Genomic DNA, 26,798 nt, shown 5'->3' on the forward strand with positions numbered 1-26,798 from the left:
GACTGGTGGCCACTGCAGAGCTCCGCTCCCAGGGACACAGTCTCAGCATCACAGCCTGCAAACACTCCGTACGTGCAGGGCCTGGTGTCCGCGGGGAAGCCCCAGCAGATGGCTGGGGGTCACCTTACCTGAGAGGGCGTCCTGTGCCTCAAAGAAAGTACTGAGTCCCCCTTTCACGCATGCCAGGCTGCCCTCGCTCTTCTTGTTAGCCTGTCTCTTCAGGTGGGTGACGGCCATTTTGAGCTGTTCAAAACTGAAGTGAAATGAAGAAACCACAAGAAGATGATGCATCAAGTGTGAAATACTGAGCCTACCCTGGAAAGACACAGCCTGACACAATATGTAATCAGATGAAACCAAGCTTTCAAATGCTTACCTAGATCTAAACCTTTACATGTTATGAACACCAAAGTTACAGCAGCTATACAAGGAGATCTGTAGCCCTCATATGTCAGAACCCTGGGAAGTAAATACACATGGAGACATTCTTATAATCGAACCCAAATCACACACAGGATTTGCCAGGTAAGGAGTTTTGAAGAGCGTCTCCCAGATGTGGAGACCTGGACCATGCAGTGCTGGGTGACAGGACTAAGAAGGACCCCCTGGACGTCCACTGCTATGCTCTGGACACAAGCTGCGCACGCTGTCCTCTTCAGCCCATCATGACCAGGCCCCGCCATTAACAGTGAAATTACAGAAAACCTGGGGGTCAACTCAAAATTTAAATAACTAAACAGATCACACTATTTCATCTTTATATCTCAGGCAGAGAAAAAATAGTCAGCTCTCTGTATTTTAGAAGTTTTATTTCCACCTGAGCTAAGAAAATCTGGCTATATAAAATGTTAACTATATTCTTGAATGCCAAGATGGCCCTACACAGAGAACAGAGATCAATCCTGACATGGTGACAGAAAAGCACATCTATAATGTGAACTCAGAACCATCTTCCACAAAGAAAGTGACAGGCATTTGCTCTAAAAATTTATCAGGCCAAATTTACTCTAGGTATATACCAACTTTTCCTGTTTTCTATAATGGTTTTCATCCCAATAGGTGAGGGAAGGATTTCGCCTAAGGTATATTTTAACAAGTTGGCTTTTCAAGAATACAAATTTTAAACAATAAGCCACTGATTTATTAAAACATTTTTACTAAATATAACTGTTTTAAGCCAGTCTTGCGAAAAAGTTACAGATCTGCTCTTGTACAGAGGGTGGGTAAACTATACGTAGCAGATACAAAGGAGGACTTTAATTGGATATATGACCCTTGTTTATTTTTTGGCTAATTTTAAGCCAAGTCTTTGCAAAATGATAAATAACTCATCTTCCTTTGCTCTCTGGTCAGGGAAGGAGGTGTGTTCCTCGTTTTAAAGCAGCACTCGAGAATTCTGTTACTTGAGTAGGGAGGGGGATCACATTCAGACACAGGACACAGCTGAGACTCCAAAGTTTTAATGCGTGGCATAAATAACGAAACATATAGACAGAACATGATAGTAGGAAATAGGGGTCCTCTTGATTAATGATCCCATTTTATAAGTAAGGAAACAGATACTCTGAGATGTTCACAAGCTCACCCGAGGTCAAAGGGCTGCTAAGCAGCAAAGCCAGAGGGAAACCCGCGTTACCTGAAGTCTGATGAGCTGCACCCCGTGAAACCACACAACACAGCCCAGCACCCACTAACCTGGTGTTGGAGTGGTTCTCTATGAGGTACCAGGCAGCCGAAAAGTTCTCACTTGTAAAATCAGCACTCATTCCAGGGAACAGCATTTCTAAGTCCTTCTGGGGAAATTTACCTCTGAGGGAGGAAAAGGTTTAAGATATATTTTGAGTGCTATTACTACAAAGATGTAACCAACAGTAATAAACGTGAATACAAACCATTACAATGATACATGATACATCATGGAGCCTACGTTTGCATGTGTAAAAAAATATACTTCCTACACCTCAGCTAACTTAACATATAACCTTTGACTGTATATGTAAGATAGGAAATTAGTTAAAATACAGAAATTACATCAAAAAAAGAATATAAGATTTAAAGAGGCTGAGTTGATGCTTCATGAAATCTATCCAAACATGAAATCATTTCCTACTCAGTAGATAAAAATCAAAATTTGGGTACACTGAAATTAAAAACAGTAAATCAACTTGTTACAATGGTTTTTGTTAAAGACCTATATGAAAGTTGCTTTAAGACACACTGATGCCTGATGACCCCTACTGATAAAATCAGATCTATATAGTATCCATGTTTCTATGCCCATGTCTAGATCAATTTCAAGAAAAGCTTACACTACCTGACACTTCCTTATCTGTAGCTCACTTTCTTGCCCACATTTTTAAGGTCAACTTCCTGATCAGTTCATTTATCTATTCATTCAAACACGAATTAAGTACCTACCAGAGGTGTCAGGCTCCACACTGGAGGTGAGCAAGTTGTGTCTGAGAGCAAACTGAACTGGGCAGGGCCCGGCCCACTGAGGGCTTGTGAGCGAGCAGCCCTTACAGTGCCCACGCTCTGCCTGCAGAATGAAGTCCAAGCTCTGTGGTCAAGTCCCTCCACTTCCCAAACCTGCTTCTCTCTCAGGACTCATTTCTGCTACCCTAACCCTCGAAGCTGAAGCTCCAGCAACTTCAAAGGGATCACAGTTTCCTGCAAACATCCTGGTCGTTTTTACCTCGTTCCCCTCTGACTAAAATTGTTCCCCACCCCCATATGGGACACACAATTATTTTGTCTCTAAAATTTATTCAGTGGGAGAAATTATCCCCAGCCTGGAAGAAAAGGTGTGCAGGTCTGATGACTCCTCTGAGAGTCCCAATGCCACATTATCACAGACACAGCCTCATTTAAGAAGTCAGGCAGCCTTGTCCAAGGACAACATCCCACCTCCACCCACGAGCACTGCCCGCTGGAGCCCTTCACCTTGCAGGTGACCAGTCCCCTTGGGCACAACTGGCAAAGGCCTGGAGCCCACTCTCTCCAGGGAGAGGGAGGTGCTCACCTGGGCTCGGGGGCCCTGACCGGGTGGCCGGGAAGCCCGTCACACCCTCCAGCAGCTCTCGCCCACCCTCCTCTTCTCTACTGGCTCCTTTGTCCCCATTCTACCCCAGAGGGCAAGGGACACAAGTCCGAAACACAGCTCTCCACGATCTCCCCTGGAAACCCTGCATCTGGACACGGAGGCTGGCACCTCGGCCAGGAGGTCCCATGTTCCCTCCTGTTACACTTAACCTCTCTCACCACGGAGTTTTCCCTTAATTAGGGGAAGAAAAGGTTTAACATGGGAGTAACAGACAAGGTGAGATGAGACTAAGGGAGCCGTGGATACCAAGCTGGCATCACCTGAGTCTTAGTAACTTGGAGACCAAGTCAACCTTAATCTTTCCTCACTGGCTTCAACAGTGAAGAATAACTGTAGCCTCAATCTTCTTGGGGGATGTGTGTGAGCAGGTGTGCCTCTGAGTGTGTGCTCCATAGGCACGCTGGTCACTGTCACCAGAGTCTTTGAGAGGGAGTTGGAGAACTGCATTTTTTGAAGTTTATTTTGGTTTAGATTCTTCATGCTGGTTTGATACTTTATAATAAAACCCTGTCACCTTTGGAAGTTTTTATCATTTTATTTATTTATACTTCATGCCTCCACGTTGGAACTCTGGGGGAATATATGGCTGAGCGGAGACTTAGCTGAGCCCCAGGGAGGCACCCAGGAGCCTTCCACTCGCTCTGAAAGGCAAGGGTCACGAGCCACAGTTCTACCTTCACCGGCAGGAGGTATCTGCCCAGGGAGCTGTCTAAGCTGGAAAGGACAGCCTGGTGCACCAGTGGGGCCTCATTAGTGTGAAGAAGGGCATGGCGGCCCACCTACTGCTTTTTCGTCAACGTGGCGCTCTACGTAGTCCTGAAGTTAAATAGTCTTAACAGAATCAAAAGTACCACAGAATCATCTGATACCAACTAAATCCCTGCTATTAACAGTCTTTATAAATTATTCAACTCCATGAAACTCTCACCTAACAAGGGTCAGGTCCACACTCAAGACACTGAAGACACAACTGACAAAAGAGCAGCAGAAAGGGCCTCTGGGAGCCAAACTGAGCTTCTCTCCCTCACTCGGGCCCTGCAGCTTTACTCTCGTTGGGTGGTTCCTACCCATCATCAAAGCACAACGTGAGAAGAGTAGCTGGAGTTAAGTATGACAGGACAAAAAAGGCTCTGAGACAATGACAGCAAATAAAGCAAAGAGGCACCAAACGCAGACACGAAACTAAAAAATACAGAAGTTGTATGCCACAGTGAGATGGCTAAGGCCACGCAGTTCCCACAGGTCTGACAGCAAGTACTACTCAACGGGTTTAGTTTTAAAAAAGAAAAAAACTTTGTCTTCCTGTCTGGCATACTGAGATCAAGGTCCACCCACGTTGTTGCAGATGACAGGACTGTCCTCCTTCTCATGGCTGAGTAACGTTCCCGTGTTCCTGAGTAACAATGCAAGCCTGGGCACCCACACGTACAACTCCTTTAACCCCTTGTCCGTGGATGCACGCTTAGGTTGTTTCCATATCTTGGCTATTGTGAATAAAGGTTGTTCCCATATCTTGGCAACTGTAAATAATGCTGCAAGTGAACACGGGGTGCAGATAACTTTGAGATCCTGTTTTCATTTTCTTTGGATAAATACCCAGAAGTGGGACTGCTGGGTCATACGGTAGCTCTATTTTTAACTTTTTGAGGCCTTCCCTGCTGTTCTGCACAGTGGCTGCACCAATTTACGTTCCCACCAACAGCGCAGGAGGGTTCCCTTTCCTCCACACCTTTTCCAACACTTGTTATTTGTTGTGAGCCATTCAAATAACAAGAGAGCCATTCTGCCAGGTGTGAGGGGATTTCACTGTGGCTTTGCTTTGCATCTCCCTGATGGTTAGTGATGCTCAGCACCTTTTCATGTACGTGTTGGCATTCGTGTGTCTTCTTCGGAAGAACGTCCGGATCCTCTGCCCATTTTTTCATCAGATTGGCTTTTTTTTTTTTTTTTTGCTATTGAGTTGTAGGCTTCTTTATATATTTTGGATATTAACCACTTGTCAGATGTGCAAATATAAGCCCCTTATCAGATGTGCAAAATATGTGAAATATTTTTTAAAAAGTCAAACTGTAGAAATAGAGTAGGAAAGCGGTTGCCTGGAGATGGGGGAATAGGGAGAGGTAGAAACTTTCACTCATGAGATGAATAAGGTCTGAGGATCTAATGTGTAATATGTGACTATAGGTGATAACACCATAGAGAGAATAGAACTTATATGTTCCCACCAAAAAAAGTAAATATGTGAGGTGATGAATGTGTTAGTTACCTAGATGGTGGGACTCCTTTTACAATATATACGTAAATCAAATCACTAAGACGTACACTTTAAACATCTTACAAATTTGTCAATTATTTCTCAATAAAGCTATAAAAAAAAGTTAAAAAACAAAAGGTTATATCCTATACTGTTAGGATGCTTAAACTGGTGGTATTGAAAGATAACAAATCCCAACCATCTAGAACTTCCCATACTTAAAACTGATCTGATCCCTAAACCTTAGTAACACCTCACCTGTAATGCCCTATGTTGTTGTTTTTACACACGTACAGGGTCTGCTTCATCACAGGATAAAGGCCTGAAGTCTAGTGCGGGCTCTACGAGAGGACTCTGCTGCCCCGGGAGCCCCTCCCCACACCGTCCTCCGCAGGACTCCATGGGCTCTGCACCCCTGTGCGTCCCTTCAAGCACAGCCGGGGGGCAGGGGCTGACCCTGAGTGCTGGCATTAGTGTGAGTGGCGACATTTGGAAGGGGCCACGTGACAGCCGTCCACTGAGATCTGAAGCATTAATCCACCCCACCCACTGCACTTCTTGTACACACAGCTCCTTCACGCACCTGAACGGGTCAAGACTTTGAAAGGTACTGGATCTCTTGGTCAGAACACTAAGTCCTAGTTCTCAAACCCTCATAATCACCCCTAAGAATGAGTTTATTTTAGAGTGATTTCTTCCTGAAGACATTCAACTCTTACCAATCTTACTATACATTTAAATTGGAAAAAGAGTGATTAGGAATCAGCTGTACAAGAATAAGACAAGTTACACTAAAGATGACAACACTCTGTCACAGAGTCAGACAGTTCGATCCGAACTACACAAGTGGCCCGCCGTCAGCCCGAGACCCGACGTCGCCTCCCCTTTCGCGGACAGAACCACCTGCAGAGAGAGTGGGGTGTCCACGCCTCACTGAGTACGAACACCGATAATCCTCAGCAGCTGTGCTTATCGCGCTCCCCTTGCTATTGATCGAGTGATTGGATTTTGACCACAATATCTGAGGAAAGAGCTGCTGGAGCATTTCTGGGAAAGGCCTCCACACTTCTAAGGAGAACTAAGAAGAGACGGTGTCTTTCTGCCCTCAGACTTTACCGAGCTTCTTTAGCTCCTGTGTATTATTACAGTTTCTGCAATACTGGATCTTTATTTTAACACTGTTATCTCCTGTGTATTATTACAGTTTCAGCAATAATGGATCTTTATTTTAACACTGTTATTTCCTGTGTATTACTGTCGTCGCGACACTAGAAACCTCTAACGCCACTCTACAGTTATGAAGGAGATCAGTGAGACTCAAAGAGCAGCAGAACAGCAAACCCAGGCTCCTTACATCTCAGTGACACTTCTGAGCCACAGACTCAGCCAATCGTGGAGTCCACCATCTCCGGACTTTGTATATTATGAGAAAATAAATATCTTTTTTGCTTAAACCAGAATGAATTTTTGTTTCTGCTACTCACAGCTGAAGGCATCCTGAGTCAAGAGTCTATCCCAAAATAAGATCTTCTTTGCAAACACCTCAAAATGAATGTGAAACAGAAGATCCAGAAAAAAGAGACAACGAACGACAACACGGGAAGCAATGATACTCTGTGGGGAGTGTACCCACAAAAGCAGAGACGGCCCACGGCAGTAGTTACAAGTTGGCTAGCGTTGTTGGAATAACCTTGAGGAAGATATTTAACCTCTCTAAGGTTCCATTTATTCATGAGGATAATGGGATCATAGTATCTTCCTCTTAGGAATATTTTGAGGATTAAAGTAGGTAATGCAGTGTGGAAGGCTTAGCAGTTTCTGACACGTGATAAATGCTCAAAAATGTTACTTGCTGTTATTTTTATTCTCTCCACTTGGTTCTCTATATTTAACAGACTCTTCGTAAGAACCATTTTGTTTGATTCTCGTAACAACATGAGTTATGCATTCCCATTTTACAGTCAGGAAACAGCCCCGGAGAGGTTGCATGTAAACAGTCAAGAGCAGGACCCCGTACTTCTATTGCCAATTAAAGAACCAGAGAATCTCAGGCATGAAAAAAATCCCACAACTACAAATCCAGAAAGACAGAAACTGAGGGAGACAGTGATTCAGAATGCAGAAAATTGCTAATGGTCTTGGTAACAGCATGAGGAAGGGCAGAAACACTGTGTCAATGGAGCACGAAGTCTGGAGAGTTAAAACTCAAACCTCTGTCCACAATAACTGGATCTTAGGCTCTGACCCTCCAAGTGAAGTGATGGCTTAGCAAGTCAGTAACAGCAAGGTATATTCTGAGTGATTCAAACTAAACCCACTAACTGGAGGATGAAAACAACACAGAGTCTACCATGTAAACACGGGAAGTGTTTTCATTAAGGAACCAACAGTTTCAGTAGCTGACAAGCTTCATGCCCCTACAGCGCAAGCTCCCCATTAGATGGCAGTGTGAGCTCAGATTACACCTTCCAAAAAGGATTAGCCATGAAGCCCCAGGTACACGGACCTGACCGACCCAGTGGTCAGATGCAAAACAGGAATGTTCTCAACACAGCAGCATTCACTTTCAAGTACGAGAACGACTGGCAGTGATGACCCGCGAGCCAGCAAAACAACAAAAACCCTTCTGAGAGAAAGTCTAACTACCCGCGCAGAGGAGCCTGGGTACGGCTGCATCACTGTGCTCACACCAAGGGGAACACGCTCTCCTGACCTGCAGGTAGAAAGACAGGAGGAAAGGGGGCTCTTCCAAGTGTGTGTCACACTCAATTCTCATAGCTTTCACTCCAGCACCAGTGTTACTCTGCACCTTAAATATTATGAGCTTGTTTTACGTTGTGTGTTTTTTTTCCTTTTTTGGTCCAGTTTATGGACCTAGGCACTACATCACAGCCCACAAATCTGTTTTCATAACATTTCTGAAAATTTACCCAAGGCTTTTTTCCCTTCCACACTCATACTAAGAATTATTCTGTCACCTTTCCTTGTCTTCTAAATGGAGCAGGAAAACTGGCCGCCTTTTCTTTGTACTGGAAAGCAAACTGATGAGGAGCAAGTCAGACCTGCGTTGTTCATGAAGCCTCTGTGGAAATAAAGATACTAGTGGTGCATCAACTGACTACTCTAGACAGCTCTTCCCAGGTAGTAATTTCACAAAAAGGTTGCAGATCCCATAAAAACAGGAGGGGCAAACCTCCATTTTAAGGCCCTAACTCCCATGTATGTACTGTCTCCAAAAACATTACTTATAGATATTCTCCTAGTAGGCAAAGAGTACTTTTAAGAAATAAAACAGAGTGAAGGCTTTTACTTATTAATACGAACCTGTTTTTACCTTCTTTTTCAGTTAAGTTTGTCTCCATCATAATTTTAAGCAGTGCAAAGAATGCATATTTGTGACAGTATAGTAAATCAGAAATACAGACTTTTTACAAGCAAATCCTAGTCTCAGTTCAAAGTGAAGTTATTTTTTTCTGAGCAATTAGTAACATTTTTATAAGTATCAAGGCACCATGTGTACAGAACATCAGTTAAAACTCTAGGGATATGCAGGACTTCAGCAGCCGAAGGAGGCCCATAAACGCCAGCTGTTAAGCCTGTGGGCTGAAAGACGGCAGCGTGCACGCCGAGCACACCAATAAAACATTTATTAAACTCTGCCTCACACCAAAGAACAACACTGTATTCGGCTACTCGCGCTTGCTACTCATGGTCACATGAAGTGGCCACAACACTGCAAGGCTCCTCCTGGCTCCACCTTGTGCATTTGACTGTGGGCTGAGAATTGCCATCAACACTCAGCATTGTAATTACCAGGAGCTGATTCCTCTTCCAAAGGCGACCTCACTACTTTAGTCTGGTAATTCATCAGGACCATGGTACTTTATAACAAGCAGTCATAATTCTTCAAACCTTCTCAATTAGTATATTTCAACAAGCAAGTAATTAAATCCTGTTATTCCTTCTCTGATGACATTTTTTTAAAAATTTAAAATAGGTCCTCTCCCGTCTTTTAATTATAAAAGAAACCCCAAATGACATTAAGAAACAGAAATAAAAGACATAGTAAAAGGAAATGCTCTCAGGGATTCTAACCTCAATGTTAACACCATTCTCTACAGGGACCAAAGCTTTTATCTAAAAGATATTAAGAGAGTCAGGGAAATAAAACCCACACCAATATTTTAACATCTGCTTTTCCTTTCCTACTCTCTTTTTCTAAAATAAGGCTTCTCTATCTGAAGTCAGACTTCAATAAAACAAATGCAGTTTTCCTGACAGTATCTTTAAAAGGTGAAAAGGAACCTGGAAAAGCATTTTTCTGGCCAAATTATATACTCTTCTTCTTGGTTTCTATACCTTTTCCTACCTTCACCTTCCATTTTCTTGCTTCCTAGTATCTCTGTCCACTCTTTTTTTTTTTTTTTTTAAGTGAATGCTGTTGTTGTTTTTTAAATTTATTTATTTTATTTTTGGCTGCACTGGGTCTTCATTGCTGCGCACAGGCTTTTCTCTAGTTGCGGCGAGCGGGGGCTACTGTTCATTGCGGTGCGCGTGCTTCTCATCGTGGTGGCTTCTCTTGTTGTGGCTCACGGGCTCTAGCACGCAGGCTCAGTAGTCGTGGCGCACGGGCTTAGTTGCTCTGTGGCATGGGGGATCTTCGCAGACCAGGGCTGGAACCCGTGTCCCCTGCATTGGCAGGCGGATTCTTAACCACTGCGCCACCAGGGAAGCCATCTATCCACTCTTCCTTTTGACCAGAAAACTTGTGAAAGACTTTAAATGGGCAAAAAGATTCCTGGCCATCCTTTCACTGTCTGAAGGGCCTGCCCAGGGTCCCCTGATCTTCCCCCATCCATGCCTTGTCTCTGCTCTGCAGCTCTGTTACAGAAGCAGAAGTGGAGGGTTGATGGTGACCAGGGATGCCTGGCACAGAAATACCTGTCAGGTGAAGATGCAACTGGTTACTGAGGAGAAGTGGCCGGTGTTGCACCTTTCAGCATTCCTCACTGCCCATTATCTCTGTCCTCTGGAATTCCCCCTGAACTGGTTTTAACATTTCACTGGTTTTCCCATTAATTAATGAATTAAATAAAAGCTTGGACATGTGCGCATTTTGTATTTGTATGAGAGTCAAGCGTTTACCTTTTCAAAAACTATCCTTTAGTTATTCCATGGCTAAGCAGATTATTTCTGAAACTTTCAAGTAACAACTTGAAAGAAATATTACTGTAAATTTTATCACCATTTAAGCACTTCTTGAATGTACATAATACTATTTTAAGATTTGAATACAATTCATCACCCTGAAATCTTAAGTCATAAGAAGATTCTTTCCCTGGGGGCACAGCACTGAGTAGCGCACATGTAAGAAGAATCACGGTGACGACGATGAACATCCAACCAGCGCCCACTGCGAGTAAGCGTCCCCACCGCTGAAACGCACATGCCGCGTGACCCAGGCCGCCCTTGGTGACCCAGGTCTGCACCTTGAGGAAGCTGAGCAGACTCCAAGTCACCCTGCAAGTAACGGGAGGGCCAAGAGTTAAACAGAGAGAGGGGCTCAGACCCAACTAGACTGCCTCAGAGAAGAAGAAAAACAACTTCTAAAGAGCCAGGCACTTTTAGTGCTTCTGGCTGGTTACCAACGTTACCTCGGGATTATCCCGAAATGTATTAAGAAAAAGAGCTGTAAGAGAGAGTTCAAGCCGAACCCCTGTGTGAGTAGCGGCAGTAACAGGAACAATCAAGACAATCAAAAAGTAAGAGGGCATGGAAAGGTAAAGAGATCAAACGAGGGGTGAGTTACATGCTAAACTAAAAATTAAGGAAATCCATTTTATGATAGTAAATAACCAATTTAATCCTAACTTTGATAGTTCCATCTAAGGCTCAGACAAAAGTCACACCATATTCCTATAATCCTGGTACAAAGGTGCAAAACTGTATCTTCCTTACAAAAGAACAATCCAAAGAACCCTTCTGCTCCACACTTCCTTTGTGGTGGGCCTTGGAAAGAAGCCGAATCCAGGCCACTGAAGCAGGCCACTGAGAGGTTTACTCTCAACCACAAAGTCCATTCATGCAGGAAACTATGCTCAAATAAAGACCCAGCAATTACTTTCCTTTCCTGGACCTTCTTGATCCTTAAACTCTTAATTTATCGGGCACTGAAACCCTTAAAACAGCTCCAGAATGACCCACGCTGGCCAAAGAGCTTCCCAGCTGTGACCCAGGACAGTCCCCGCTCACTAAAAGCTGCCAAACCCCAGGCCTTTTTCAACACAAGACAACTTCCCAAGACAAACATGTGCTCCCTCCCTCTCAGCCAGGGCAAACCCCAGCAGGTGAAAAAGAAGCTTACTTTTGATTTACTAATGGTCTTCAAGTGTAGGCTTGAAGGTTAAATATATAAAGATCAGTGGACAACTTTCTCCATTCCTAGAAAAACCTAAAATAAACTATGGCTAAAGCATTAGCAAAACTAATCTGTCGCCTGCAGAAATGCTTATGGAGAAACGCTCAGTAGTAACTTCACCAGCAGAGTCACTAAGGCCGAGAGACAAGTCAGAAACAACTAACGTGTTAGGTGAACTGACTAAGGAAGCTGCAAGGATAAAGGCACTGATTATAAAATCTACGAAAACACTGTACTAGGGAATAAGAACAGGGAATTCTAGATTTGGTCCAAGACATCTTGAAAGATTTATCTGCCACAATTCTGGTAAAGTAAGTCTGAATTAAGTATGAATTACAGGTAGGGGTTATAAACAAAATGACAAGACTACCTCGGTTCTACTTACTGCCAAATATATCCTGAAAAGTCAAGCACATGGAAAATTCTGTTTTAATCTCAAGTACCATCTAAATATTTAAACTTACCAACTCCAGACAACCCGTTAATTCTCATATCATTAAAAGTATTAGTTATTCAAAATTTCAAGATACTTTTCCTCCTCACAAAATGTAAACTCAAAAACTGAAGAGGTAAGTAGTTTTTGCCAACAGTTCTAACCAACTGGAAGGTTCGCTCTAGCAAAGCTGACCAAGCTCCTAGAGATGATGCCCGACTCCCAACAACAGAGGTGTCTTCAACTGTGCTTCCCTGGATGTTCCTGGAGCCTGACTCTCTTCACTGAGTGCACAGAACTTTTCAGCAGCTAGAAATAAAGACAACGGAGGCAAGGCGGTACTCACTTTTCAATCTCGATGCCGAGTGGATTAGCAGGACGCAGGGACAAGGGAGGAATCCCTTTATTCCTGTCAGTGCGCATGTCATAATAATTCATCTCATCAACCCACACAGCAGACTGATCCAAAATACCTACCAAATGAGGAGCACAGCCTTAATAAGATACATACTCCCCAGGCACTAAGTCTTACCATACTGCTTTACTGTTGAAAGACCTAATACAGAATGCATGCTACAGTAATTTTTTAAAGATTTGAAGGCACAAAAGCTCCAGGTTTTTTTTTTTTTTTGTAATGGCTGGTAGCTTAATTAAAACCACTAAAAATCTATAGAAAGGCAAAAATAACACCTCTTGATTGCACTGTACATTATTCAATACAGAAGACAAGTTAAGCCTCTGAGAAAAAGTTCTCTAAAACAAATGTATTTTACAAATAATAAGCAGTACACTTAATTTGGTACATCAACAAAACACCCAACAATCCTTATATCAATATAAAGAAATCAAACACCTTCCACGGAATGCATGGCTTGTGTGATGGAAATGACTAGGATATTCAGGAAAAACAAAATATAATCTCTGAAAACAGTACCCTCTTTCCTGTCGCTCGGACTGGGCTGAAACAGAGGCTGGGCAGTGTGCGAGGGAGCAGAGTAGAGCACAGGGCCGGGGGACCAGAGGGCTCCTTGTGAGCCTTCTAACTCTATGGGCACCCACAGGTCTACCAGGATGACACAAGGAAGCTCTGTCAGAGGGTAAGCTCAGGCCCAGACACTCCCAGGTTCAGGTCTATAGGCCTTTCCTGAGCCTGTGCTGTGCTAAGTCCTGGGCAGAGCGTTTTAGCATAAAATCAATACTTTCAAATAAGTTTTCTTCACCTGCTGTACAAACATGATACAAGATGATGCTGGATTCTGTCAAAATGTTTTTAAGTTCCTCCAGAAAACTGGAAACAAGTTCCTGCTTTAATTTCACAGTTCGGTTTTCAAAGACATTAAATAAAAGTGAGTAAACAAAAACAAAAATATTGTATGTATATATATGTACGTACGTTTACATACACACACGTACATAAATGTAAATTCCATTTTTGGTTTTCCCTTAAGTTCCTCAAATTTTTATTAAAAAGAATCAAGGAATTTAAAGATATAATGCTGAAGAAAGGCTTTATGCTCTAAGACAGAAAACAAAATTTGCAAAACTCTTTGCTTTTCTATATGAGAGAAGGCCTGGGTTTAATTATGCCTGTGATAGGCCTACATTACACAAATATTTATTAAGTACTGACCATGTGCAAGTCATTACAGGACCACAAAGATGAATCTAACAGTATTCTTACTTTAGCAGAGGAGATGCCATATACATAAAGAGCTAGAAGACGAATAATTAAAAACACTAATTTATGGAGCCCTTAGTTTGTGTGAGGACCTATGCTAAGCACTTTCTCCAATGTTCTAACTCATTCAATCCTCTGAGGTAGGTGATTCTGTGACTCCACTCTACCCACAGCTGGCTGCTCGTGTGATCAGAGTCCCAGCTTCTCAGACCAAGCTCTGTGCCCCAAGGTGAGGAAGCACGGGTTAAGGGCACAAAGGGAACACAGGAGGGGCTCTAGGGCACAAGAAGAGTGTGATTTCTAGTTTGGAGGCCAGAGGCACACCTAGGTGGGCAACATCTTGTCGGGGCCTCAAAGGACGCATAAAGTGAAGGAACACGGAACATTATTTAGGCATTACTGGCTAATTTGGCCAAACCAGGTATGTATTTCACCTCAAATCTTATCTGTATCACAGCAGGAAATGCAATTATTGTATTCAAGATCAAGAAACTAAAATCGGCATTTCGACGTGTTACATGAACAGCTTTTATACAGGACAGAACAGCAGTTCTAATGATTAGTCAGCATCCTTAGGGTTTACCGTCAGCTCAGCTAACTGCCTTTTCGAAAGTAATGCAGACTTTAACCAATATCCCATTCCTGAAAAAATAAACATAAACTGAATCTAAGTTAATGACATGAGAGTAAGTAAATTTTATACTAATTTACCAGTTGTCAATTTTAAAAGACAAAACCCACTTTTATTTTCTTCTTTAGAGTAAAGTCATGGGAGATGATACCTATTTTCTCAGGTCTGAGCAGCTTGAAGGAGACTGTGGAGGTTCCTTTGCCACCTGACTTGGTTGTGACAATAATGTCTCCTTTGTCGTTCTTGGCCTGTCCCACGCGACATACAATTTTACTCGGAGACATCCACTCTGCTGTCAGAAGGCAATTATGCCCACAAATTGTCAGACCTGAAAGTAAAAGCATGCATGCACATAACAAAGTCCAAAGAACAGCTATTTCATGAAAAGACAATTCTTCTGTCAGTATCGCCAGGCCTTTTTCCTGAACTGAAAAACAGAACTAGAAATAGCATTTCCTGGTTCATCAGTTAGTTATTTCTATTCTTGAATATACCCAATATTATTTGCAAACAAACGACTGTCTCTACTGAATTTGTCTGTTTTTTCTCTAATATTTAATACTTCTTTTAGATTATATTTAAGTGTCTTCAAACATCATTGGAATTAGAAAATAATAACCATAATGTCTAGGCACTCCAGATTACTTAACCATGAGAATCTTAGATTGCTTTCATAGGTATTAGAAAGGAAATTATTGTTATTTTTAGAAGTCCAAGTTCGTGCTATAAAGCTCTAAAGCGTATTAATAAATGTGTACATCATTCCCTAAAAAAAATATTTATCATCTTCCTGAAAATAATCCGCACATACTTTTCCTAGTGTTCAATTATACATGATTCTACAGAATGAGCTAAAGTTTGTAGTTTATGTTAAGCACAGCCTGAAGTCTGTTAAATCAGTAAATGTTCTCAGGCATTGCTGGATTACTAGTGCATTTTTCAAGTCTCTACATCGCTCCTGCAACGGCAGTCCACGCTGCCTAAATGTTTCCCTCATGGTCCTGTCGCTGTACTACACTCTGCTCCCAAAATCTCAGCCCACGCCTGGCATCTCTGCCCAGACCCACGTAAACTGTGATGCAGACAGGGAAGACGTGGCCCCAGGCAGAGGACCACCATCCCACCACGTGCATTTCTGCAAAACAGAGACCAATGTAATAAACATTCATGGAGAAAACAGACCGAAGTGTATTCTGCAAACACCCCAGACACTCGCACTTTCTTTTCTCATCATTTAACTTTTGATACTGCTCGGCAGTCAAGTTTAGCAAATGCAAGCTTTTTGTTTTGTTTTGTTTTTTTAATCAGATACCAGGAACACCTCAACTTATGCCAAATTCGGTTGAAAAAATGTAGGGAGGGATTCAAGTCATCTTTTGTTACAACTGAAAGCACTATTTAGTAAGAATGTTATACTAACCATAAAGGAATAAAAACAACTCCATTTTAAAGATGTTTATTGAAATAATTAATTTCAGAGATTTCCCTAAGACATCTATTACTATTTATTCATGTAAGGAATTCAGTTTCTCTAATGACAGCACTTCAAAGTTCCTTTAGGACTAAGTTTTCCATTGGCTTTTTAAATGTGTAATGACATTTACACATTTTTAAATGCATTCATAATTCAAAATTATTTTTCAAAATGGGAGTGTTTGTTAGTTTTCTTGATACTCAACTTTTATTATGAAAAATTTAAGCCTTTTAAGAGGTTGAAAGCACCCCCTGAAACTCCTCTCCATCTCCAAGGTAAGCCTGTGAAACACTTCAATACATACAGTGCTCAAATAATTTTTATGTACACATAAATCAGTCTATGTATTTTTTATATAAATGGGAAATGTTTTAATTTATGAACTGTTTAGTTATAGATGGTATATATTTCAATATCACTCCAGGTCAATACATAACTTGATATTTTTAAATTTTACAATATCAAAATGATTTTTGTGATTTAAATACTAACTTTAGAAAGGAAATAACGCAACCCAATGTCAGGACTTAATGTATTAAAGTTCCTAATATAAGTCCCCTGCTGCGGAGCTATCTTACAATTAAAACTGAGAAATGGGAGATTTCAGATATACAGACATAAAGTCTTAAAAACATGTTCAGATGAGCAAATATGTATGATATCCATGATGATGGAACTTTGGGAAAAAGCACCCGGAATAACAGTTTATTCATCTCATTGTAGCTGCTATCGAGGTTCCTCAGATTTAATATCTGTTCTGCATTTTAACTAAAAAAGTTAATAATCACCATATAATTTAAAACACAGATTTAAACAGATCATTTTAAATGCATGGACATTAAATAATATCATACGATCTATTTCTTAAACATGTTTTGCCAAGAAATCTGCTTCATGAAATATAACATCTTTTTTTTTTTTCAGTAACTTGTAGAATTCCAAATAAAGTGTTTTTGTAGTATTTTACTTGGCTAGTGTAGATGTCACCGGAGTTATAAAAACGCTTAAATTATTTAGTAGGTTAAGTTTGCTTTTTTAAAAAGTGGTTTCTTGGCAATACATGGGCAGGCTGAAAGCTGAACTAGCGGGTTTATAAAAGTCGTGCGCACTCAAGTCAAACAGGAATCGCACTGCCTGAAGCTAAAGAGAGATCAGCATCCACACAGATGGGCAGCAGTCACGTGTGAGGGCTCAGTGACTGCCAGTTAAACTGAACCTCCGTCTAGATGGTCTATTTCCATGAATTCTAGGGATTTTTCCACTTTGGATAAAGAACAACCTGGAATGAGCTTTGTCAAGAACCAAGACATAGGATAAGAAAGACTACCTTCATAAGGATAATAAACTTAAGTTTTATTTACTGAAGAATCAAAAACTGTGGCTAGAGAAAACAGTATAAAATGAGACATAGTTAAGTAACACTAGTGAAAAGAACGAGCTGGGGAGGGCAAGACTCAGTAATTAAACATGGTGCCCAGCTCTAATCAACCTTCTCTTTTCCAAGGGATTTCTGGATGGCCAAAAAACAATGTGTCAACCAGCAGCTATAATGCAAGAAAAACAAGCTCCAACTCATAATCTCTAGTATTTACCAATGGGTCCTTCATGAATTAAGAAATGAGTCAAATGAACGTCTGAATCCAAATAAATTAACGTGTGGGAAATCAGAATACACATCCAGCAGCACATACTGAGTTGCCTCCCCGCTCTCTTATTCTGAATGTATCTGCACACCCTCATGCAGAGTTCACATGAAAATAACCCAAACTGACCACACACTGATATTTATGGTTTGCTCTCTATCCTGGCAGTGCTTTACACTCATCTGTGTTTTAAAAAAAGCAATGATAAGGCTCCATCTTTAGAGACTGAGACTTAGCAGCTAAGGCAAGAGCATTTTTTTAAGTTCTAGAGAAGATGAAGACAAGCCAGGTGAGAACCACTGACAGACCAGAATAATGAAATAACCAGCGGGAAAGGGTCTCCCCCAGAAGAAGGGGGCACACTGCAAACCAAAATCAAAAAAACACTCGCGCAGTGCCAAGTGGATGCAGAGTGTTCTATGCTCGCGTCCTTGGGCTTATAAACAGCATAAACTGATCCTAAAAACTAAAACGTAGCTTGCTCTAAATATGTAAACATTAGGGGAGCCTAATGCAAACCATGGGCGGGCATGAGTTTGCAGAGAGCCTGTGGCTGTTAAGTTTGGAGGCTCAGTGCTCCCGCCCCAATGGGCATCGGGTGCAGACAAATGCCCACAGGTCCCAGGGTGCGGCCCGGCAGAGCACACAGGCTCCTCTGGGTGGAGGGAGTCTAGATTTGGTTCCGAGAGCAGTAAGGAACAGAAGAGGCCAAGCTCACCCGGCACCTGAGAAGAACAGACAGCTGTATGAGGGGAGGCCAGAAGAGCTGGGCGGCTGTTTTGGCAGTCTTGGCAGGAGAGGCCGACCCCGAGGAAAGGAGGCAAACCTCGGCTGTGGGGGACTTTCTCAATGACCAGGCGAAAGACAATACAGGCAAGATCTGACAAAATAATGATTTTAACAGAAAAATCAGAAAACCAAATAATTCTTTCATTTCTATTCAGATCATCCTGTACAGACCTCAGGGGTGTTTTTCTATCACCTTCACTATTTCAAAATAGTATATCTTGCCTCAGTTGCCCAACATAAAAATGCATTCACCATGAACACACAGCATCGTCCCTGCCCTTACCTATGAGGTCAGCTGGCCCAGTCCCCAGGTTTTCTCCCCTAATCGTGACCTTTGTCCATGGGATTCCTTCATTTGGAGAGATGCCTGTCACAAGGGGGGGTTGTCGTGTTCGAGACATTCTGCTTGTTGAGGAAAGTAGAGGTCAAGCTACGGAAGTAATCTGTAGAAGAGAAAGGAAAAAAGGGTTAATGCCAACTGAGATGAGCAGCAACTAGGAACGCCAGAACTAGACATTCAGTACCAAAACACAGCAGTATTCTGCAAACATACAGTGCCAGGTTTTTTAGCTGTCAGTTAGCCTGTCTGCCAACAATTCCTGCACATGAAGGTGACTAAGGACACTAGCTAGTACTGGGAGGGAGACATCAAGAACATAAACTTCTGATGCAAGGACAGACAGAACCTAAGGTCCCCCTGAGCTCCATGCCACCACCTGCTGCACCCAAAGTATATGCTGGAAGCTCCTGAAGGAGCACATTCTGAACTAATCAGATTCATAAAATTAAAGAACATCTCCATTCTCATAGGTATACTGAATTTCATTTTATTTTTGTGTTAGACTTAGTGTAGCAACTCTTTTAAATGTGCTCAAATCAATACACTGACATCTTCGACACTGAGACAGGAGCAGAGACTTGCTAACTGTCCCAGTGCGGAGCCGGCAGAAGTGCAGCTTCTGAGTTCTCAGATGCCCTGAGCTCTAGTCCTGGCACTCTAATTCCGCTCCAAACCTTTGTTTTCATATACGGACACTGCGGCCAGTAACAGAGCCTTCCATAAGGCTACAACAAAGATCAGGTACATAATCCCAGCAGGGCAGAGCACCTACTGCACAGCAGGCAACCAGGAAATGAGAAAACCTCACTAATAAACCCACAGAACTCCTCAAGTGCTCGAGGCTTCAGATGCTCCAGAAGACAAGGGAAGGGTGGGTTCAGAGAAAAACAGCTGCTGGTTGTCTATCTTTTCACAGAGCGAAGTTAGACAGTGGCCCCTGCCTTCACCCCACCGTTAGCCAGATCAGTTCAATCTCTCACGAAACCAAACAGAAGGGACCAGGACTGAGGGACAGACACCAGGCACAGAGAGGAGGGCGCCAACCCTCTCACCCAACTCCGCTCTGTCCGGGTAACAAGAATCACTCTGGAGAAACTAAGGAGCCCTGGAAAGACAGAACCGAAGACTCTAACATGGAAGGGTCCTCCCAGAAAGGACTACCTGTAGCCACATCAGCCAAGGAAAAGCATATACAGACCAACTCTGCCCATGCATAGACTAAACAAGCAGCAGTCACAGCCTCATCCTAAAAGGCACAAGGACAAAGACTGTAAGGTGGTCAAGGAAAATACGTGAGCGAGGGATGACAGTCAGATTAAAAAAAAAGATCCAGGGCTTCCCTGGTGGCGCAGTGGTTAAGAATCTGCCTGCCAATGCAAGGGACACGGGTTCAAGCCCTGGCCCGGGAAGATCCCACATGCCGTGGAGCAACTAAGCCCGCGCGCCACAACTACTGAGCCTGAGCTCTAGAGCCCGCGAGCCACAGCTACTGAGCCCACGCGCCACAACTACTGAAGCCCGCACGCCTAGAGCCTGTGCTCTGCAACAAGAGAAGCCACGACAATGAGAAGCCCACACACCACAACGAAGAGTAGCCCCCGCTCACAACTAGAGAAAGCCCCACACACAGCAACGAAGACCCAGCACAGCCAAAAATAAAATAACAAATAAATTTTAAAAAAAATTAAAAAAAGATCCAGAGGAAACAGAGATAAGGCTATGGGCTACAGTGCTTCCCTGCAAATTACATTGAAGTACTAATCCAGGACCTCAGAATGTGACTGTATTTAGAGATCGGGACTTTAAAGAGGTGGTTAAGGTAAAATGAGGTCACTAGGATGGGCGCTGATCCCACAGGACCAGTGTCCTTATACGGAGAGGAGATGAGGACACAGACACACACAGAGGGACAACCACGTGAGGACACAGGGAGAAGGTGGCATCTCCAAGCCAAGTAGGGAGGCCTCGGGAGAAACCAGCCCTGCCAACACCTAGATCTTGGACTTCTAGCCCCCAGATCATGAGAAAACACATGTCTGTTGTTTCAGCCTATGGTACTTTGTTATGGCAGCCCCAGCAAATTAACACAGTGGATAACAGGACACACACACACACACACACACACACACACACTTCAAAAGTACTGTAAACTTTGATCCCCAAATAAATATCTGCAGAAGGAGAAAACTTTTATGCCTAAAAGAACAGGATGCCGTGAAAAGGAACCAACCCAAGAATAACAGCTCTGGAAACTTTCAAAAGAGGCAAAAGAAAAAAGATTTATATTGTCCTGTTAATGTAAGAACTGACCATTGGTTTAACAGAAGTGGTAATAAGGCTGCAAATAGGCAGATGTGTATCTGGGAAGAGGGGGAGGGAGTTTTAAATTTTATCCAGAAGTGACTATCCAGATATTGGCAGATTAGCCACAGAATCTGGAAACATGGAAGCGGGTGCTGGCAGAGTGAGCTAAACAAGTCTGGGCTGTGCTGGATAATACAGAGGTGACAGACCTTTGTCCCTGGTTTCTGGGAGAGAGGCTCAAAATCCAAGGAGTGTCTTGGCTCTTCATGAACCCTCAGTACCGCTCGTACGTAGTGCTCATGGCAGCCCAGTACCAGGACTGCCAAACCAGAGACAGCAACCCTGTGATTTGAGGGCTGGGGTTCTGAGCCAGGTGCCATCAGCTTGGCCTCCTCTGAGAAAGGGGAGGGGGCTGGAGACTGAGTTCAATCATGCCTATGTAAACTCCTTTAACGCAATTAAGACAGCAAAACAACAGCAGCAAAAAGCGAAGAACCACAGGAGGTTACCATTCACCTAATAAGCCAAATGAGGCAACCCAAAATTATCTTGAACTCCCCTCCCTCCCCATCACACTCCCTGAATCAAACAGAATCCCCTGGCAGAGTCCAAGGTCCACTGCTTCTCTCCCTGGATACTGAAGCCAGCCAGCTCCTAACTGGTCACTCTGCCCCTGTTATCCCTTCGCTGCAATCCCCCCTCAGCAAACACTAGAGTCAATTCTCCAAACTACAGATCTAATCATCATTCCTGATTCAAAAAAACATCTCCCCCACTGCTCAGTGGTCTCCAGTCCCCATGACATCCTTAGCATCTTATTAAAACCTGTCACCATCAGACTCTTCTACACCCCTAGGTCATCCTCAGTCATTTCCCTCACCCATCTGACACTAACCACACAAGCCCACTCACCTCTTAAGAACCACCAGGTACTTTTTATGCCTTCCTGATTTCATTTACCTTATTTCGACTAAATAGAAAGACTTTCCAAGTTTGTTAAATCCTTACCAATATTTCAAAGTCAAGCTTAAATGTTACCTTCTCTAAAAAGTCTCCCTGATCCCTCCTCCTTCTATAACACTTCTGTTACATAAGTGTTACATCTTAGATACCAAGTCTGTATCTCCTCATTGAAAACACATAATATTCAATCAACTCTACTTTTCTAATACCTGTCATACAGTACCTGACACAAAATAAACATGCCAGATGACTGCTGACAGAAGTTGAATAAATGTTTTCTGAATGTTCATGGTATCAGTGGAATACTGGAATTAAAATAGGATGAAGAGGTACAAGGGGTAGAGAATAGGGATGGGGAGAGGTATTAGGTATACACATGAAAAAACAAAAAAAAGTTTAAAAGATACTTGTATACAATAGCATCAAAAAGAATAAAATACTCAGGAATGAATTTTACAAAAGTGCAGAACTTGTACTTTGAAAATTATTTTAAAATGTTGAAAGAAATTAAAGACCTAAATAAATTGAAAGATGTGGACAGGAAGACTTAATATTGTTAAGATGGCAATACTACCCAGAGTTAGGGTTAGACCATTTTCATGGTCACACACCCAATTCGTTGTAAAACAGACCAGACCCTTGGTCTCCTGACTCACAGGAGTCTGATACCGCTCTTTCCTTTAGAGCATCCTGCATCTTACTAGGTCATCTGTGTATGATAGTCACATTCTAAGAACCTTAGTTGTTTCTTACATGACTGGGGGCACTGGCTCATCCTGCTGCGAAACAGAGTTGAAATTAGAATACCTCTGGTCTCAAAAAAAATAAAAGGGCACGCACGCACACATACACATACACACACACACACACACACACACACACACACACACAATTAGGACAAGACACTTTCAACTTACTCCCAATTTCCCAAATCCATTTTGGAGGTGTTTACAGAGGATCATAAATCTTACCTATGTTATCCTCAAAGTTTGTCCACGTAAAACAAAGTAGTGTCTGGTAATAACAGGTAATGTCTGGGCCACTATGGAGAGTCACGAATCAAAAGCTATGATCTATTTTCTTATTTATGATTGAAAAGTACAGCTCTGTTCCAGATATACACATCAAAGGCAGCTGAAAATCCAGTGTTCATTATGTTGGTTCATATACAAAAATTAAATGGCATTTCCTTACCATGAAGCATCACCTACACATCCCCAAGCATGGACAAACCCTTATCTCAGGAAGATCAGTGAGCCATGTAACTTACAAATATAAGAATATGTACTTTTTACACTACAATGTCCACAACACACACAACAGTACCTACCCACAAAATATGCACTCAATAATTATCTGTGGAATGAATTCTGGAAAGAGATGTCTCTTTTCAACCCACCTCTACTTAGAAACATTCTGCATTATAGGTAACGTTCTTACATTTAAAATCACAAATAAATGAAATACATTATCATCACTCTAAGGAAAAAGTCTAAGCCTTAAGAAAAGAGAATTTAGTTTCTGAACATGTTCAGTTTCACAACTCATGCCGAATCAACAAGGATATTTTTAAAGGAAAACTTTCATCTAGAGTTGTCATTAAGTGCCTATACATTTTCCTCACAAGCATTTTCCAAATGCAATAACGCAACAGTCTTTGAAATTCTGTCATAAGATCTTTCTTATATAAATACACTGAACAGAGGTTAACAAAAGTCTGACTTTCCTGTCATAAGCCTCATTTTTTAATTAAAACAATATCCAGCATTTACATTATACAGCCATATAAGATAATGAAAGAGGTAAGGAATAAAAAGTGAAAGAACCTACCCTAAAATTACACACCACAAGCTAATTTTATCTTTTGAAAGTGGAATGACAGAGACAGGAGGTAAAGTAGCTATTACTTACTCATGTAACGAAAATTGTTGCAGACACAGAATAAGCCATTTTTAAAGGCAATATCCTCGCCCAAGCACACTAATAATAAAGGATTAAATTATACAAATGGACAAATGATAAAGGCTGACAGCAGCAGAGTACTGTATTGGGAATTTTACATATATACATAGGTACACTTAGATGAGCTGCAAATTGTTACACACTGGCTCTTAGCCTAAGAACATACTCCATGCTTAAAACCTGTTAGGTACCAAACAGGGTTATAGATTTGCTAAAAAGGAATCATACAGAAATCTGTTGTGTTGCTAAACACTAATAATGAACTATAAGAGAAAGAAAGAACAGTCCCATTTAAAAACCACATCCGAAAGAATAAAATACCTAGGAAGAAACTTAACCAAGGAGGTGAAAGACCAATACTCTGAAAACTATAAAGCATTCATGAAGGAAACTGAACATGATACAAAGAAATGGAAAGATATCCCGTGTTCATGGATATGTTCAGAAAGAATTAATATTGTTAAAATGTCTGTACTACCCACAGCAATCTACAGCTTTAATGCCCTTCCTATCAAATTATCCATGACATTTTTCACAGAACTAGATCAAACAATCCTAAAATTTGTATGGAACCACAAAAGACCCCGAACAGCCAAAACAATCTTGAGAAAGAAGACCAGAGATGGAGGAATCATGCTGCCTGACTTGAAACTATACTACAAAGCTACAGTAATCAAAATAGCATGGTACTGGCATAAAAACAGACACACATATCAATGGAACAGAATAGACAGCGCAGAAATATTCCCACGGTTATTTATGATAAAGGAGGCAAGACTATAAGATGGGGGAAAGACAGCCTCTTCAATAAATGGTGTTGGGTAAACTGGACAGCTACGTGCAAATGAACGAAATTACAACATTTTCTCACACCATAAACAAAAACTCAAAATGGATTAAAGACCTAAATGTACAAAAACATAGGAAGTGCACTCTTTCACATTGGTCTTAGCAATATTTTTTTGGATCTGTCTTCTCAGGCAAGGGAAACAAAAGCAAAAATAAACAAATGGACTACATGAAACTGAGAAGCTCTTGCACAGCAAAGGAAACCATCATCAAAACGAAAAGATAATCTACTGAATAGGAAAAGACATTTGCAAATAATATGTCTACTAAGGGATTAATATCCAAAATATATTCATACAACTCAATATCAAACAAACAACCTGAATAAAAACTGGGCAGAGGACCTGAATAGGCATCTTCCCAAAGAAAACATGCAGATGGCCAACAGGCACATGAAAAGATGCTCAACATCACTAATCACTGGAGAAATGCAAATCAAAACCACAATGGACATCACCTCACACCTGTCAAAATGCCGATCCTCAGAAAGACAAGAAGTAAGTGTTGGCAAGGATGTGGAGAAAAGGGAACCCTCATGCACGGCTGGTGGGAATGTAAATTGGTGCAGACCCTATGGAAAACAGTATAGAGGTTCCTCAAAAAATTTAAAAATAGAACTACCATATGATCTAGCAATTCCACCCCTGGGTATATATCTGAAGGAAACAAAAACGGTAATTCAAAAAGATACATGCACCCCAATGTTCATGGAACTTTATTTACGATAGCCAAGATATGGAAGCAACCCAAGTGTACATCAACAGATGAACAGATAAACAAGATGTGGTACATATATACAATGGAATACCACTCATCCATTAAAAAGAATAAAATTTTGCCATTTGCAACAATATGGATGGACCCGAAGGGTATTATGCTTAGTGAAAACAGTCAGACAAAGAAAGACAAATACTGTATGTTTTCACTTATATGTGGGATCTAACAAAGCAAATGAACAAATAAAACAGAAACAGATTCACAGATACAGAGAACAAACCAGTGGTTACCAGCAGGGAGCGGGGGAGGGGAAGGGCCAAACAGGGGATGGGGATTAAGAGGTACAAACTACTAGGTATAAAAGAAATAAGTCACAAGGATGTAATGTACAGAACAGAAAATATAGGAGTATTTTATAATTTTACATGGAGTACAATCTATAAATATCGAATCAATATGTTGTACACCTAAAAATAATACTGTAAGACAATTATACTTTAACCTAAAAAATAAAAAAAAATTTAAAAAGCAATCATAATTCTGACATGTCTCCAGACTCATGTTAATGTGTCAAGAACATTTCAACTACCTGGACCTGAATGGGAATAAACGGGACTAAGAGGACCCTTTTAGGAATTAACCAGGTAATAGACACTTGTCTGATTTCTTTTGATGTTGGTATGGTGTTGATATAGTTACAGTGAATAAACATACACGTAAGAGTGATTTTTTTTTCTTTTTTAGTTAACGGAATAAAAATATATCACTGTTATCATATGAATTGCAGGTCTAGTTTATAGCAAATTATATTTAGTGGGACAATAAAAACTACACTGAAACATTTCTGGATTTAAGGAAGCACTTTTTCTTTTCAATGTGTTACTTTTAAAATTTATTTATACAGTCGTGATTTTACCCTTAAAAAAATAATAATTCTTAACAGAACCAAGGAAAGAAAATGGATCTGCATTAAGAAAGTAAGTTTTTTCAGTTTCTCCAGGTAGACTGAAAAAAAGAGAGAGAGAGAGGGAGAACAGAGTGGTAGGTGCAAGGGTCAGTAAATCATGACAAGAGAATAAAGCTTTATGTGAAGGGACCAATGAACTGTCCCAATGGCAGGTACAACCCAGAGACTTTTAGAATGGGAGCACTAACACTTTTCATTGGCTGTCCTTTTTTTCCCTCTCCCACTCATACTCCCAAACTTTTAATATATTCTCCTGCTCATACAGCACATATA

The 26,798-nt window shown here is 41.5% G+C and overlaps 1 protein-coding gene across 5 annotated transcripts in view; it reads right to left on the bottom strand.

Moving 5' to 3' along the window:
* Nucleotides 1-26,798, bottom strand: part of EXOC2 (exocyst complex component 2) — a 155,960-nt gene that overhangs the window by 106,021 nt on the left and 23,141 nt on the right. For 4 of the 5 annotated variants that reach the window (XM_029244250.1, XM_029244252.1, XM_029244251.1 and 1 more), the window contains exons 2-6: nt 18,707-18,866; nt 14,669-14,845; nt 12,555-12,681; nt 1,696-1,809; nt 129-253 (exon numbers count right to left, since the gene is read on the bottom strand). In XM_029244250.1, coding sequence (XP_029100083.1) covers nt 129-253; nt 1,696-1,809; nt 12,555-12,681; nt 14,669-14,845; nt 18,707-18,824 — 661 coding nt within the window. In that variant the 5' untranslated portion in view covers nt 18,825-18,866. Of the gene's footprint in view, nt 1-128; nt 254-1,695; nt 1,810-8,335; nt 10,299-12,554; nt 13,536-14,668; nt 14,846-18,706; nt 18,867-26,798 lie in introns of those variants that run through there. The other variant, XM_029244254.1, reaches the window with a different exon arrangement.

This window comes from Monodon monoceros, unplaced genomic scaffold (genome assembly GCF_005190385.1).
Source record: "Monodon monoceros isolate NGI ecotype Baffin Bay Population unplaced genomic scaffold, NGI_Narwhal_1 Super_Scaffold_3, whole genome shotgun sequence".
Classification (NCBI taxonomy): domain Eukaryota; kingdom Metazoa; phylum Chordata; class Mammalia; order Artiodactyla; family Monodontidae; genus Monodon; species Monodon monoceros.